The sequence below is a fragment of the Paralichthys olivaceus genome, chromosome 12, assembly GCF_024713975.1.
Source record: "Paralichthys olivaceus isolate ysfri-2021 chromosome 12, ASM2471397v2, whole genome shotgun sequence".
Lineage (NCBI taxonomy): Eukaryota > Metazoa > Chordata > Actinopteri > Pleuronectiformes > Paralichthyidae > Paralichthys > Paralichthys olivaceus.
In genome coordinates this window covers 16,094,004-16,109,094 of record NC_091104.1, presented here as the reverse complement: position 1 = coordinate 16,109,094, position 15,091 = coordinate 16,094,004, and the positions used below count along the sequence as shown (strand labels likewise).

At 42.5% G+C, this 15,091-nt stretch overlaps 2 protein-coding genes across 2 annotated transcripts; one reads left to right on the top strand and one right to left on the bottom strand.

The window, feature by feature from the left end:
* The first annotated feature begins 376 nt into the window (after positions 1-376).
* vash1 (vasohibin 1) lies at positions 377-6,879 on the top strand. Its single transcript, XM_020084554.2, has 7 exons — positions 377-1,282; positions 1,939-2,027; positions 2,390-2,446; positions 2,770-2,844; positions 3,096-3,477; positions 4,432-4,541; positions 4,763-6,879. Exons 1-7 carry the CDS (start codon positions 1,061-1,063, stop codon positions 4,833-4,835), a joined length of 1,008 nt encoding a protein of 335 aa, XP_019940113.1. The 5' UTR covers positions 377-1,060; the 3' UTR covers positions 4,836-6,879.
* A 1,504-nt stretch (positions 6,880-8,383) lies between these two features.
* On the bottom strand, positions 8,384-15,043 carry angel1 (angel homolog 1 (Drosophila)). Its single transcript, XM_069535288.1, has 10 exons — positions 14,890-15,043; positions 12,789-13,616; positions 12,126-12,361; positions 11,960-12,029; positions 11,425-11,867; positions 10,534-10,675; positions 10,322-10,432; positions 10,197-10,230; positions 9,934-10,097; positions 8,384-9,838 (listed from the first exon to the last, which is right to left on the bottom strand). Exons 1-10 carry the CDS (start codon positions 14,981-14,983, stop codon positions 9,678-9,680), a joined length of 2,283 nt encoding a protein of 760 aa, XP_069391389.1. The 5' UTR covers positions 14,984-15,043; the 3' UTR covers positions 8,384-9,677.
* Between the last annotated feature and the right edge of the window lie 48 nt (positions 15,044-15,091).

Sequence of the window (15,091 nt, the reverse complement as noted above, 5' to 3'; positions counted from 1 at the left end):
CCTTGAGAGCTGCAAACTTTATTGATACATTTGCAAAACAACTTAAAGCCAATACAAACACAAAAAACAGATACATGTAATATTAATAAAGGTTCACATTAACAAAAGTGATAAAGTATCAACAAAATATATAGATATTCATATACATCAATATATTACATTCGGTGCAAAGACTGAATGTTTTTACCGCTTTTCTATTATCGCAGGGAGACAATGAGGTGCTACTGGATTCTGCTTCCCTGTTTAAAACACTATAAGGAGGTTTAGTTTCTTAGCACTTCATATGTATGGATGTGGAGCCGGAGCAGAGCAGCACCTGAATGCAGCATCAGTCACGCGTGAGCTCATCCTGTGCGCACGGAGCATGCGCAGTACACGCGGCTCTGGGAGTGTCCGCGCTGTGGATCCGAGCCGCTGGAGCCGAGGAGAGGAGCAGCTAATGAACAATGGAGCGGCCGACGAGGAGGGAGACACCGCGGTGAAGAACCGGGACATGAGGTGGACGGACAGGGGGGTGTCGTGTTGCGGGGTTGTGCCGGGGCAGTGATTTGCGGGATGTGCGGTGTGAATGACCTCTAACGGTTCCAGGGAATTAGAGATATCTAAGACTTTGTTGTCTGCAGAGTCGATCCTCTTAGAGACTGATAGCGTCACACTGTCGAGCGTGAAGATGAACATTCACTGTTTCCTCTCTGTAACAAGCTTCATGTCTTCATCTACACGTTCATATCAATGGCTGATCACAGGAGGATCTGTTGTCTTTTAACGTGTTTGACCAAAGTGCTTCACAGTTAATGCAAAGTCAGCCTTTAATCCTAGAAGGACCGGTCCACTTTAAATCATTGTTTCATATTTACCTGCTTCAGCCACAGAGGTGAGCTCTGATCACCTTCCCCTTCACTGCATTGACTGTGTGAGACAGTGGTGCCACTGAGCTGCTGGGTGTCATGAGTTGGCCATCTGTTGTGGGGACCTACTCAAACCTGCAGGCAGATTAACACCCAGTGGAAAAAGGGTCCAGTCCAGGACAGCTTCGTGCCGGGACCTCTGTGGAGGAGGGATGCTGAAGGCCACGGTGGGCTCGGTGGAGGAGAGGGACGAGGAGCAGGAGGACGAGGGCGAAGAAGAGCTGAGGGATGGCGGGGTGCCCTTCTACGTGAACAGGGGAGGGCTCCCGGTGGATGAGGAGACTTGGGAGAGGATGTGGCGCCATGTGGCTCGGATCCACCCCAGTGGCGAAGCTCTGGGGAGGGAGATCCGGGGTGCCACCGACCTGCCCAAGGTAAAGTGTTGGAGCATGTGAAGCTGCTGTTGATTATACATGACAGGAGGAACTCTGCTCTTCACACCAACCATACAGAAGTTAGAAGTTAATTTACACCCATATGCTAAAGGGCAATGTTCCACATGACTCACATACAGAGAGTCATGTGCATCTAAATACACACCCCCCCCCCCATGTATTCCCCCTTGTTATTGTATGCAGGATAACACTAGAACAAGTAAATCAATATCCAACCAAACTTGGTGGAGGAATGGGTTCTCTGTCTGGGAAGAACCCATTACATTTTGGATGTGGATTATTACTTTTGTTTGATGACAAATAATCCATTGAAATCCTCAGACCACTTCTCTTTCACATTTCCACTATCAGAACTAGAGTATCGTGTGGAGGGTTTTTCGCACTCTTCTCAGTGCCTTGTTTCTCAGCCTAATTATGGTCATAACACACAGAGCATGTTTTGTCAAGTCTGCCCTGCACTGTAGATATACACGCTATGTTTAAGACAGAAGAATGGTACCTTTCAGTTGTTTCTCATGAGTGGTGTTACGAGCAGAGAAAGAGCGCAGAGGTCAAACAAGACGACATTCTCCAGCTGCAGTGAATATTGGGATTGTATCATGTCTCTGCAGTTGTTTGGCTCCTCTGTCCCACAGATTCCAGTACCGAGTGTGCCTACATACCAACCTACCACCACTGTCCCACAACGCCTGGAAGCCATACAGAAATACATCAGGGATTTACAGTATCCTTTACAATGAAAACTGTGTATTTGAATGATTTTTACAATGTTATTTTGAGTTGAAAAGCCATTTCTCACTGAAATAGAAGAAGTGTAATACATTTGATCAATTCCCTTGACCGTCTGTTTTAGCACATTGTGATAGATATGGGCCACACATCAGAAAGTAGGCCACTGTGGATACAATATTCTATATTAAGCAAAAGCTTGATTTCCAGTCAGAGCGTTCATCCATAATTAACCAACAACCTATGAATATCACAAAGACTTTTTCTCTTCTCCTCGCTGAACGCAGCAGATTTTCCTCTAATCTCAGGCAGCTTCACAATGCTCTGTAGTAATATGACCTTAACCGTGTTCTACAGGTACAATCACACGGGAACACAGTTTTTTGAAATCAAGAAGAGCCGCCCTCTCACTGCGTAAGACACGCTGACGGTTGATTTTCTCATGGTTTCGCCCTTGATGCTGATGACTGATGCATGTGGCTCAGCTGTATCTCAGGTTTACTCCTGGGCTTTGTGAGCAGGAGCTAACGTCAATCAGCCGAGAACTGGAGCTTTCCCCTGACCTCACTTTATTAGATTTAGTGTCACAGACTTTATTTTCCCTGGCTCATGGAAAAAAAAATGTTTGGCTGCATTAGATCAAGAATAGTTTCTCCACATCATTTGCATGACCATCACCGGTGCACTGGGGTTATTATTATTTCACATGTCGCTTTTGTTCAAACTTTTCTGCACAGGTTGATGGACATCGCTAAGGAGATGACACGCGAGGCTCTGCCAATCAAATGTCTGGAGGCGGTGATTTTGGGGATGTATCCTTACAACAACAGATCATGTTGTGACGTTTCAGATGCTATGTCTTTAAATTGTGTTGTGTGTGTGTAACAGTGTTGCATTATGTAAACTTGTAAACATCTTAATCTCATTATAATGTCCTATTGGATTTTTCACAGCAATTTATGATATTGACATAGGCATTTAACAACTGCTTGTTGGCAACTCACAAACATCGGAATACTGTCTTGTGTTAGTGTTTCCTACAATTTCCTTGACCCACCTTCAGTTACCTTACCAACAACATGCCGGGTGTGGAGCGCTTCCCCCTCAGCTTTAAGTCTCAGTTCTCAGGGAACCACTTCCACCACATTGTGCTGGGAGTTCACAGCGGGGGACGTTTTGGTGCGCTGGGCACGAGCCGCAGGGAGGACCTGATGTTCAAGCCCCTGGAGTTCCGCACACTGATGGACTTAGTGCAGGAATTCGGCGGAGCCTACAAGGGCTGCTGGCACACGCTCCACAAGGTCAAGATCGGCCAGTATGTGTCCCACGATCCCCACAGCGTGGAGCAGATAGAGTGGAAACACTCGATACTCGATGTAGACAAGCTGACCAAGGACGAGCTGCGGAAGGAGCTGGAGAGACACACTCGGGACATGAGGCTGAAGGTACAGCACAGTGGTGAAAAGAGTTAGAACAGTGGAGCGCATACCTCAGCCAAGGCCCTACAGGTCACCTTCAATTCACACTAAATCCATCATATTGGTGTGGGACATAGTTCTGAAACTATTGAGGATACATCTTAATAGTTGATACCTCAACAAATCCACTTTATCTTTACTACATAATGTTAATAACAGGTTTGTAGCCCTATTTGTTACCAGGCAGCTGGAAAAAATCCTATTAACACTAGCATAGATCCAGATTTTTATTTAGATCCGTACCATGTTGCCCAAATTCATAAATATTACCCTCGAAACATGTAACTCCCCTAAACATGTCTGTCTGTGTCCACACATTATTCACTGGGAAATTGTAAAAATGTATATAAACAGTTATCAGAAAATACCGTTTTGCAGAAGAGTTTCCATTGAGAATGTCAGTGCAGAAGCAAATAGCAGATCTGGTCTAATTTCAATTTAAACATCAAGCAGATGTTGAGCTTTTACTTAACATTTCTGTCTGAAGCTCCACTTTGCAGCTGACACAAGTTAATGGAGCTTCCGCAGGACTAAAGACAATGATGAGAAATTTAATTTTCTCTCAGCAGATGGACCGGCCTTCCTAACTGCTGATTAAATTTCCTTTGACATTCTGTTTCTCTGCCCAGTGACACCGAGCTGATCTGCTATTTGAGGAGCGATTTCTCTCTCATCACCTCTCATGCACAACATGAAGGCAGCCATGATGCTGCGGATATTAAAACTAATGCGATGGCTGGCCTCTGCTCTGCTTGTGCGTGGCTGACTTATTCCATCAATAGGTTGATCTTTTACACTGAGTGCTCGGCACAATCACGTTAAAGACACCCGACAGATTTCGCCCATTGACAGTCAGTACTGTGAGGACATCGAGTAATGTTTTAAAGTGATTAAAATGTTGTGTGTGCACTGTTTTCACAGATAGGAAAGCCTGTACCTCCCTCTCCAACCAAAGACAGGAGAAACAGCATGGGTTCACCCCTCAGAGGACCAAGCAGCCCCATACGCAGGATCAGCCGTGTTGAGAGACGGTATGACTAATCATGTGCTCTGGATTTTTTAGCTCCTCACTAAAAATACAGGCACAATAACTACTGATATGAAATCTTTGTAGTCACCAGGACATATTTGGACTTCAGACGTCTCATGATCTCCAACGCAAAAGGAGAAGTAGCTTGTGAATTAGTCACAGCTTCCCTCCAAGGTGAATAAACCTCATTGTCTTTGTCTATATTGTGTTTGTTTGTTGCAGCCCCTCTGGAGAGAAGAAGGTCTTGGAGCAAAAATCGTCTGCAGACATGAACGGATACCAGATTCGAGTCTGAAGAAAGAGGATTCAGTTCGCTATTGAGAGACAACACACTTGTTTCATGGGGCCGTTGATTTACTCCGGGCCTCAGTTCTTTGTACACATGGGCCTATTCACAGGATGCAGTGTTGAGTAGGTCACCAGCAACTTTTCCTCCCAAAACAGACGCCCCATTCTGCTTCCCCATGTCTGTGTCATTAGAGGATTTTCTGGAGCAGCTACTGTGCATCGTAATTGGTGCTGGCTATGCTCCCAAATTATAAAAGAAGGGGTCAAAGGTGCAGTAATTTGTCATTTTTAGATACGTGCTGTTTTGCTGACTGTGCACAATGTGAACTAGGATGCTTCCCTGAAGCTGGCTGAGACTACCACTCTGTAAATGTGCTACCGGACATATCATAGATTTTTGTGGTGTAGTTATGTTCAACAAAAGCTCTTAAAGGCTCGTCTGCAATTCGTATCGTCGTACTGTAAGTGTGCAAATACATGTAATGTAATTTTAAATCCACTTAGGCTCTGCTGGGCAGCAAACGCTTGTGTAGTGAACCACGACCCTCGTGCCTTGTATTGACAACTCAAAGAGAAGAGAAACACTTTTTTATATCCAATCCATTATTGTTATCACCTCATTACACACAAAGCAGTGTAATCTGTGCTCATCCAACTGTGTGACAGTTAACACCACAATGCCAGCATGTTTAGCATGCTAAGTACTTTTACACAGATGTTGACTGAATATGGAGTTGAATTATGATTATATACCCAAGTATATTGGAATATTTGAAAATATGAGACTGTTCGATGAATATAAAATCTTTCAGTTAACGAAGTAGACCATACACAGCAGCCATTTTCCTCTTTCAGGGTAGGAAGCTAAAATGGTGTTTTGAACAGAATAATGTCGTTCTGCTGTGATCCAGGTTTATAAGTCATAAAAACACAGAGAATCTGACAAACTGTTAATTTCACTATGTCCTAACTGATCAGAAACTGAAAAGACTATTAGTTAACACCTGGAAGCCAATGGGACAATGTTTCAAGGTTAAACATATCTGACAGCAAATCAGCTTTAGACATCATTAAATATCAAAGCACATCTTGGACACATTCATTGGAGACTGAGATGAAGATGTGCTGGATGTAATCAAACGAGCGATGTAACGTTAACTGTCATTGTGTCTTTTCAGCAGAACGTACAAATATTCTGGTGAAGTCAGTAACATTATGTCTCATTCTGCTCACAGGAACATATTCTGTGTAATGTTCATACAGTTTATATCAACACAAAAGTTTGTTACAAGCACTTTATCAAAGGATGGAACATTTAACACTTCAAGCTCGATTCCAGTGCATTTTACTTTCAGGCTTTAACAATTGTGTCCCAGAGGTGCATTGATATTTCAGGAATTAAATGTCTTTCCCATTGTATCATTGTAATGGTAAAGGTCCCATGTCCCTCTTTTGTATCTACCATCTACTTTAACGAACTACTGCAAGCAATGAAAACAGTTGTCAGGTTCCCTGTTTAGATGAATTATAAACCTGGATCACAGTTATTGAGCTTCCCACTGAGTGTGATGTCAGAGGAAAATGCCCGATGTGTCAGTTTGGTCTATTATCAAGGTGACTGATGGGAACATTGACTGACTTCATTTGCATTTCATCCAGCTGTGATTTATTGAGAAGTCATTATATACGTACTACAACTGCTTTACATTGTTTAAATTGTAGCGACTTTATCTAATATTTCACTAGCCTTAAGTGGTATCCAAGCAACAGACTTCCATTGAAGCAAAGGTGTGAAGTTTGTTTACGACACTTTTATCTGGATTTTGTAAATTTTTTTAAACTAGGAAATTCTTATTTTATACTTCCTTCGGTGTTCACCAGTAGACCACTTAAAATTTAAGACGCATTGTTCGGAATATGTTGCCACAACATTTTTATTTGTACAGTGGGTGTGGGTCCATTTTCAGTTGAATATTCTATAAAACAACTGTTTTGTATAAAAAGATTTACAGGATCACAATAAAGTGTCACCAGGATTGAGGCAACACAAAGTGGTGGTTATGTATTCAATTACTTTGCTTTTTATATCTACAAATGAAGTGTTATGTATGTCATTCAGGATTTCTGCCAACTCCAAAAAGTTCAATGTGGGAATTTTTAAGACCATAATAAATTCCATTTAAGATCAATTTCAAGTGTGACAGATATAAAGGGGTATCAGAGTCCCAGAATTACTTACACTTGTCCATAATCGTATCCAGTATTTCTTTAAAGCTAAGCACATTGTACTACTGAGTAACTAACTCAGTTAGACTTTTAGGCTTAAAACACGGTGTAAATTACCTCATTTTGAGTCGAATATGAATTTCAGGCCTTGCAGACACTTGGATGACACCACACGAGCAGTATGGATCTGCATAGTGGTGAGATAATGAGTGAATTTAAATCTTTTTGGTGAACTATCCCTTTAAGACCCTGCACAAACCCTGTAATCAGATGTTTGGGTGTCAGGCAGGGAACGGGGCCGGTTTTCTGTCAACCAATATTTGGAAGTGAGCACAGGCTGTCCTCAGCTGAAGATGAGGAGCAGACAGAGATCTCCAAACACTACCCCTGTTACGTTTACACAAAAGAAACCGAATGCCAACAAGTCTATAAAAAGAAAGTGTTGGCGTCAGTGAATTAAAACACTCAGACTCAGAATATTGTTCAAATTGAAAGCCCGTGCCTACAAAGATGGATGTTGTGTCACATTATCATTCCATTCCTCATATTGTCTTAGTGTTTGCTGTACTTACATAAAACACTGGTAGTGTATTGGCAGCTTGTGCTTTACTCTCATGATCAGAGATCCTGTTTGATGGATCCCTCAGGTCCATCCCACGAAACTGCAATCAGCTAATACGATTTGATGGCTGCTGCATTCAATGCAAAGCAGTCAACAAGGAACCGCTTAAAATGCAATGCACAGGCCAGTAATACACCTCTAAGGGGGCTGGGGATGCAAGTAACGCACAGAGAACTATTCTGAGCGAGTATGCAAGTCAGTTCAGCAAAAAAGATGTGTTAATATTTTGGAAGTCTAAGTTGAAGCTCTTGAGAAAGATAAACAAATCTCTATCCTCCCTTCCTGCGGAGGATACAAACACCAGCAGTGTTTATAATATAGAAATAGACGGCATAATGGCCCAAGGGGGAAAAAAACAACCTATTGACCTATTTTGTTCATTTGGATCTGATGCCTCAGGAAAAGTCTGATTATGCTGTGCATTAGAAAAAAAAGTAATGGAGGATTGAACAATATGACAAATATACGGAATTTATACAGAAAATTGACTGGAATGAGTGAGAAGCAAGTGAAAGATGTGATACTGATGAGACACCACTGCACAGACAGATTCTATAGCCTGCACAAAACACAAAGCTCCCATACTGAGCTCTGTCATGCATGGACACTCAACTATCTAAATGAATTATTCATCCATGCATCAACCAGACACAAACACACACACAAACATGTGTACATCTATCTTAGTGAGGACACCGATTGGCATGATGCATTCCCATGTTTTTTTATTTAAAACCTGACATTTTTATTGTTTAGCATACCACCTGTTTTAATTCAATAAGCCGTTACATTTGTTTTTAGTATTTGATGACAGGAATTCATAAATGCGGATATAATATTAGTCAATTGTATTTCACTCTACTTGGAGAGAGACCATTGAGACCAGGAGTATTTTTAATAAGTACTGACGCCCCTGCTGCCTTCCCATGTTCTGTACAACACACACACACACACACACACACACACACACACACACACACACACACACACACACACACACACACACACACACACACACACACACACACACACACACACACACACACACACACACACACACACACACACACAGATCTTTGCCCTGACAAAATGAGTGCTTCAGCGTGATGGAAGGGGTGGAGCCAACATTTAGGTCACAATCCAAGGAGATCAACACTAAGTGAAAGATTTAATACTAGCTGATGAATTATTATCCTGCAGTGAGGAAGAATACATTCTTATTTCAGGCCTGGAGGCGCCTATGTTATGTCTGTAATATGGTAAAGATAGAAAATGGTTAATGGTATGTGTATGTATCGACCACTCGAAGCACTTAACAGTACAAGCCACATACACCCATTCATGCACACATTCACACAGTGCTACTATTCACAGCGCTTTGTCCATCAGACACTGCCTGCACAGCTGTCAACCCCAAAATAACGGCCGTTGCCCCCAGAGGCTAATTCGTCATCATAAAATAGCAGACGAGATCAAGGTTTTCCAACCCTCTGGTTAGTGGACGACCCACTCAGCCTTTTGAGCCTCAGCCACCCATGATCAAAACTCACAGGGTCACTAATTAATGGAAAATATTTATTCCGTTTTTTTTACCTTCTGCAAAAATGAACGAACTTATAATCAGAGAAAACTAATTCTCATTTCAAAATAATGTTTCAAATAAATTAAAATGTTGTCAAAACAGTTATCAGCAAAACAAAGAGGTTCGTGTTTTATCACAAGCAATCACTGTCTTCATTTTTTTGTAAATTAACTACTGCATCAGCACTAATGACTTGTCATATCTCACTCATGTCTCACCATCTGATGAAAACCGACTGAATATCGTCATTATTGTTACAGGAACTCTTTTAACACAAATATCAACTGATCCTGTCTGAACCACACATAATGGTTTACACCAAAAAACAAAAAACAAATGTGTTCAGAGCAAGACCTAAATCCAAAATATGCTTATCCTCTGACCTCTGTCCCGCTGAGTTCACCCACAGTCTTTTCCCATCATGCAGCATTCAGGTCCAGCTGAAATTTAGCCAAAAGGCTGAGATGGTCAGAGGGGAACATGTGATTGGGGAGGCCATTCAATGACCACAAGACGTCCTCTGATAGGAGAGAGAGACAGCTTAGCAACTTCAGGCCTGAGCTCACAGAGACCTCTGCAGCTAAAGGAAAAGACAAAAAACAGACTTCTCAGTTAATTAAAAGAGCAAATTATTCATTTAGAGGTGCAACGTGTTTCGTGACATGACCCCATTACCTCTCTGGTCAGAGGACGAGATGCGTCTTGGGGAGAAGAAGATGTAGTCGACAGTGGCTCCAAACTCAGAGTGCAGGGTTGTGACTTCTGAGGAGCCAGAGCCTGGGAGAATGTGTTTGTAGACCGACTCCAGGTCTAACCGATGTGTGATGGTGTGTCTGAAACTGTAACACAAAATGTATGTCTAATATCCATTGATATAGTAGCCATAAGCAGCCATTGTTGATCCATCAAATGTGACAAAAAACTGCAAGTACACTGACCTTTTATCATACGTCTGATTTCCCCTTGAAGCATCTGTGCGCAATAAGTAGACACATAAAACATTTCTGGTAGGAAATCGGTTTGTGTTGTACTGTGTTGCTTTGTTTGTGTGGTGCAACTCTACCTGGTGTGTTGTCGGTCACGCCTGGGATCAGCTTCAGGTCCACAGGACGGACACATGCCGCTGGACAGTAGCGCAGCTGTAGCATGAAGTCGTGGCTGTAATGACATTTCCCTGCACAAAGCAACAACTGTAAGATTCAAACACTGAAATTCACTCCTTAGGTCAAGATTACAAAACTAATAGTGCATATAAATCGTAATGAGACTTCAAACCTGATTCCTGACTCCTGCACTCTAACATGTCGTTGACAGCGGTGTACTGACAGTTGTCGTTGATTCCCAGACAGCTGGGCCAAAGGGGAGCGAACAATCTGTAACAATGGGTTTTGTAGGACGGGTCCTCTTGACCTGAAATCTGTAAGACATGATGAATGCATACAATGTTAAAGAGGAATTACTGGAAGCATCATTAAAGAAAACTTCAAATAAAAGATCCACAGAAAGTGATGTAGGAGCAGTTTGATATTTTTTCAGATAGTATACAAATGTTGATAACAGCAGAGTCCTGCACATGCAAGTTGTGTAACAACTAAAAATGTATCCATATGAATTTAAGGATACGGGCAGCCGGTGAGAATTAAATAAACGTGGGAAATCAGCAGGTGAGAAGTGAGGTATGCTTTTTCTGAGAAATCAGTAATTAAATTGATTAAGTATTTTTCACAAAGATTGTTGTGAAAGCCAACACCACATTTGAGCGGTTCACTTCCACTCATTACGGACACTGAACTCGCTAGTACGAGAATCACATAAAGACAAATAGCCAGTGGTGAGTATTTTCTCAGTGGCTCTGCTGTTTGAAAGAGTGACAATAAGTATTTGCTTTTGAAAGCTGAAAGCAAGGAAAGTCGTTGCTAAGGAAACATGTCAACAGCTGCAGGAGCACAGGTGCTGCGACAATTTACATTTACTTTTCCAAGAACACTCAGCCACCAAAACAGGAGGACAAGGAGGGTGTAACTCATATGATGATTTAATATGGCAATAGTTTGGGGTAACATGTCGGGTGTGTTCCGGAGCTTTGCAGGTGAAGGTTTGAAAAAATGGACCGGTGCAGGACTGTGGATTATCGTCAGGTGCTCTTTTGAGTTTTTCCAGACTCACCGTCCATGTGGGTAGACCCTGGTAGTAGAGCTCTCCGGTGGTGATGAGCTGGTAAAGAGGCATGTGTGGCACTGAGTTTAAGTCTCCACACAATACAACGTTACACTGTTGACCTTTGGCCTTACAGGACTTCACCACACTGTCGATCTCTGCCAGCATCATGGCCAACTGAGCCAGCTTCACGTCACCTCTCCTCGGGTTGAAGAGCAGGTGGGTGTTGGCCACGCAGAGGAGCGGGCCCTTCGCCTTGGTCTCAGACCCCTGGGTTACCAATGGCTGAAGCAGCAAAACAATGCCCACATTGTGCCGATTAAGCAGCTCCGTGTCCGGCCTGAAGAACTCCAGAGAGGTGACCGATACCTCAGAGAAGCAACTGCTTCGATAGCAAGTAGCACAGCCGTCTGTCTTGGTTCCTGTACGCCGCTTGTACACACAAGTGTAGCCTGGAGCGACAACATGAATACAACATACATATTATCTGTGTTACAATATCTCCTGACAAGATTTCCCTTCTGATTTGTCTCAGATGACCTACCCATCTCACACAGGACTGGATACAGCTGTTCGTGGTAGTGGTTTTCCTGAACTTCTTGCAGACACAGTATCTACACACAAGAGGTCAAACACACAAATCATTACTGGATGTCTAAAAATCAAATAAAATGTAGCTAGACTAGATTTCAGGAAAACATTTGACTCACATCTGGTGCCCATTTCATTATTTCCTCGAGGACTAGGCTGCAGCGGTAGCTCCAGTCCAGCACCTCTAGAGGACAGTGTACGTACAGATCCTGGTTGGCCTCCAGTAGATCCTGAGCAAGGATGTTGTAGGACATGACAGTGAAGTCCATCGAGGTCTTTGTGGATGGGAAGGGGATCAGGGTGGGCTCTGCTGCCGGCACATTCTCATCCATCTCCTGCCATACTCTCCACATTACTGGGTGGAAGACAACAAACAGGTATTTAAAAGACGTAATTCCTAGATCTATTAATTTGTGTTAGTTCTCAGTGATGACTGCCAAACTACATAATATAAGAATTTGTAGACTATTTAATCTCTTCAAGCATTCGGAATACATTAGACAAGTTATTATTTCTAAATACACTGATATGAGAACGGTATTCCACATCAGCCAATACTCAAATTCCAGGTAACGGATTAAGTCTAGGGAAGGGAATGATGGTAACAGAACAAAAACAAATCTCAACAGAGTGGATATATCACGATTGGAAAAAAAAAATTGACAGTCAAAGTAGAGTAGAGGTTTAGCTTCACCTCCTTCCAAGTTGCACGGATAACAGAAAAAAGAAGCCAAAGAATGTCAGAGGTTTCATGTTTTGACATCATCAAAATTATGACTCACCTTCAAAAGGCACTGTTGTCTCCATTGGAGGGTAATAGCTCCCAGCAGGAAATTGCCACAGTGGACACTGAACAACTTCTGCCAAGCCGGGTCCTGTAGGGATGTGCCAGCCAGTTTGTTCATCCTGACGCTCGCTGAATTTAAGGTGGGTTTGAGTGTTAGACAGCAGAGAGGCAAATACCAGATTAGAACTGCATGTCCCATCATGCATTTCTTCAGCAGTGGGAGCTACATAGTATTCATCCCAGCACTCTGTCATTTGATTGACAGTAGATTCTTCCAAGCTTGGAAAACTCTGTGCTGGACAGGTGGTTTCTTGTATGATATCTGCAGATGGGATAACTGACTCCTTCATGGTGTGTATCTGGATTTGTTCCTGCACTGGACAGGGCCTTTCCTCTGTGCCGTCATCTGTTTGCAGGCACTTTAACTTTTCTCCAAGATTTTGTTCTGGGCTGATATCCTCAGCTGGAATAATAGTGGAATCCTCTGTGTTTTGCTTCCTACACAACACCACATGGATCTCGTCTTGCTTGGGAACTTCCATTTTGTCTTGTTGGCTCTCACTTGTCTTTATAGCCTCTGTTTCTTCAAGCAGGACGGCCACCGGCTGTTCTTTGTCTGTGTTGATTCCTGCATCATCTTCTTTTTCTGAGCGCTGCTCTTTCATCCTTTCTTTCGTTTCTCCCTTCGTCGCACTGCTTGGGCTGAGCCACTGGTCCAGCAGGGTTGTCTGAGACTGGTTGAACCTCCTGGTTGTGACAGCACCACCATCCCACACTGATCTGCCATTAAGCACTGCAGGAGGGAGACCCTTCTTTGAGGCCTCTGTGAAACAAGATACATGAAAGAAGAATGATGCATTTATATGAATTTAATAAATTACTGAGCTTTTTCTTTACCAAAACAATGACATGTTGAGTGAGATATCTTCTGTGGTGGGATGTAATGAAGTACAGATTCATTCTTCATGTATTTATACTTTAGTTAAGTAGATTTATTGTCAGATGTTATGTTTACTTCACGAAACCAATATCTGTAATCTGTAATATTATAATGCATTGCTTTACATGTTCACACTGTTTTTTTTAAATGTATTTTTATAAGTAATCAATACTGATCCAATAAGAACATGCCACCTCCTGCAGCAGCTGCATTGGTGAAGAAACATCTAATATGGCTTTGGAAGAGGTCATCTCCGAGACTCAGCCATACTGATGTGGTAGACCGTTAATAATTGAAGTATATTTAAAAGCATGGACTTACTTTTACTCTAATAGAAAAGTACGCCTGATTATTTTACTTTAATTTATACTCTTATTTCAGTAAAATATTTCAGTCCCACTGCTAATAATAAAAACATGTGTTAATCCTGAAAGGCAAATCCCAAACATACACACACAAAAGGCAGAATGAGGAATAACTTCCCCAACCTCTTATTTGACATAGAAGACCATATTGGGACCTTAAAACTCAGACAAATACCTGAAGTATGGGATTAAACTCACAGAAATCCCCTCAATAAAGGTAAGGGTTTAATTTCACAGCACATTTCTAGACACAAGGACAAATTACAATATATTATAAATAAGTAAAATCAGATTCCAGATTTAAATCATATTTATTTAGCTGGTATAAAATCGATCATGTATTTAGTTTGTGAAATGTCTATTTATTCATTCATGATCATCTGCTTCACAACACTCCCATGTGGCGACGCTGTGACGTCACAGAGGGGCGTCCAGTGCTCGCAAACAGGTGCAACATATATTTGCTAAAGTTAGCTCCACTGCAACAACAACACACACACACACACACACACACACACACACACACACACACACACACACACACACGTGAACTTTTCCACGAGGCACAAACAACAGACGTCAGCTCACAGTTCACAAACACACGCACGTGTCACACACCGAGCCTGCGGTGACATACAACTTTAACGCCACAACGAAACTGCGCAGTGAGCGCTGCACTTAACGTTACACTAGCAACTGTTAGCTCCCGTTAGCCGACCAGGAGGAACACACACATTCAACACGTGCATGTTTAAACACTAAAGGTGTGTGTGTGTGTGAGGTGAAGTTACCTGAGCGTGCACCGGCGGTCAGGTACCGAGACAGAGGGTAGAGAGCGTAAAACAGCAGGCTGCCAATCATGATGGTGCTCTGGTGTCCGCGCATGCGCACCGAGGCTGTTAGTGCAGTGACAGGTCTGAGGGGCCAGAGCCAAATGTCCTTGGTGTGGTTTCCTCATGGTGGTGGTCAGAGCTGATGAGTGGAATACACCAA

Coding starts and splice junctions, on each gene's coding strand:
- angel1 (XM_069535288.1), bottom strand. CDS start 14,983: ATGCGCGGACACCAGAGCACCATCATGATTGGCAGCCTGCTGTTTTAC. Junction 10,231..10,321: donor CGTGACCGACAACACACCAG/GTAGAGTTGCAC, acceptor TATTGCGCACAG/ATGCTTCAAGGGGAAATCAG. Junction 9,839..9,933: donor CTCGTCCTCTGACCAGAGAG/GTAATGGGGTCA, acceptor CTTTTCCTTTAG/CTGCAGAGGTCTCTGTGAGC.
- vash1 (XM_020084554.2), top strand. CDS start 1,061: ATGCTGAAGGCCACGGTGGGCTCGGTGGAGGAGAGGGACGAGGAGCAG. Junction 1,283..1,938: donor GTGCCACCGACCTGCCCAAG/GTAAAGTGTTGG, acceptor TCTGTCCCACAG/ATTCCAGTACCGAGTGTGCC. Junction 3,478..4,431: donor CTCGGGACATGAGGCTGAAG/GTACAGCACAGT, acceptor CTGTTTTCACAG/ATAGGAAAGCCTGTACCTCC.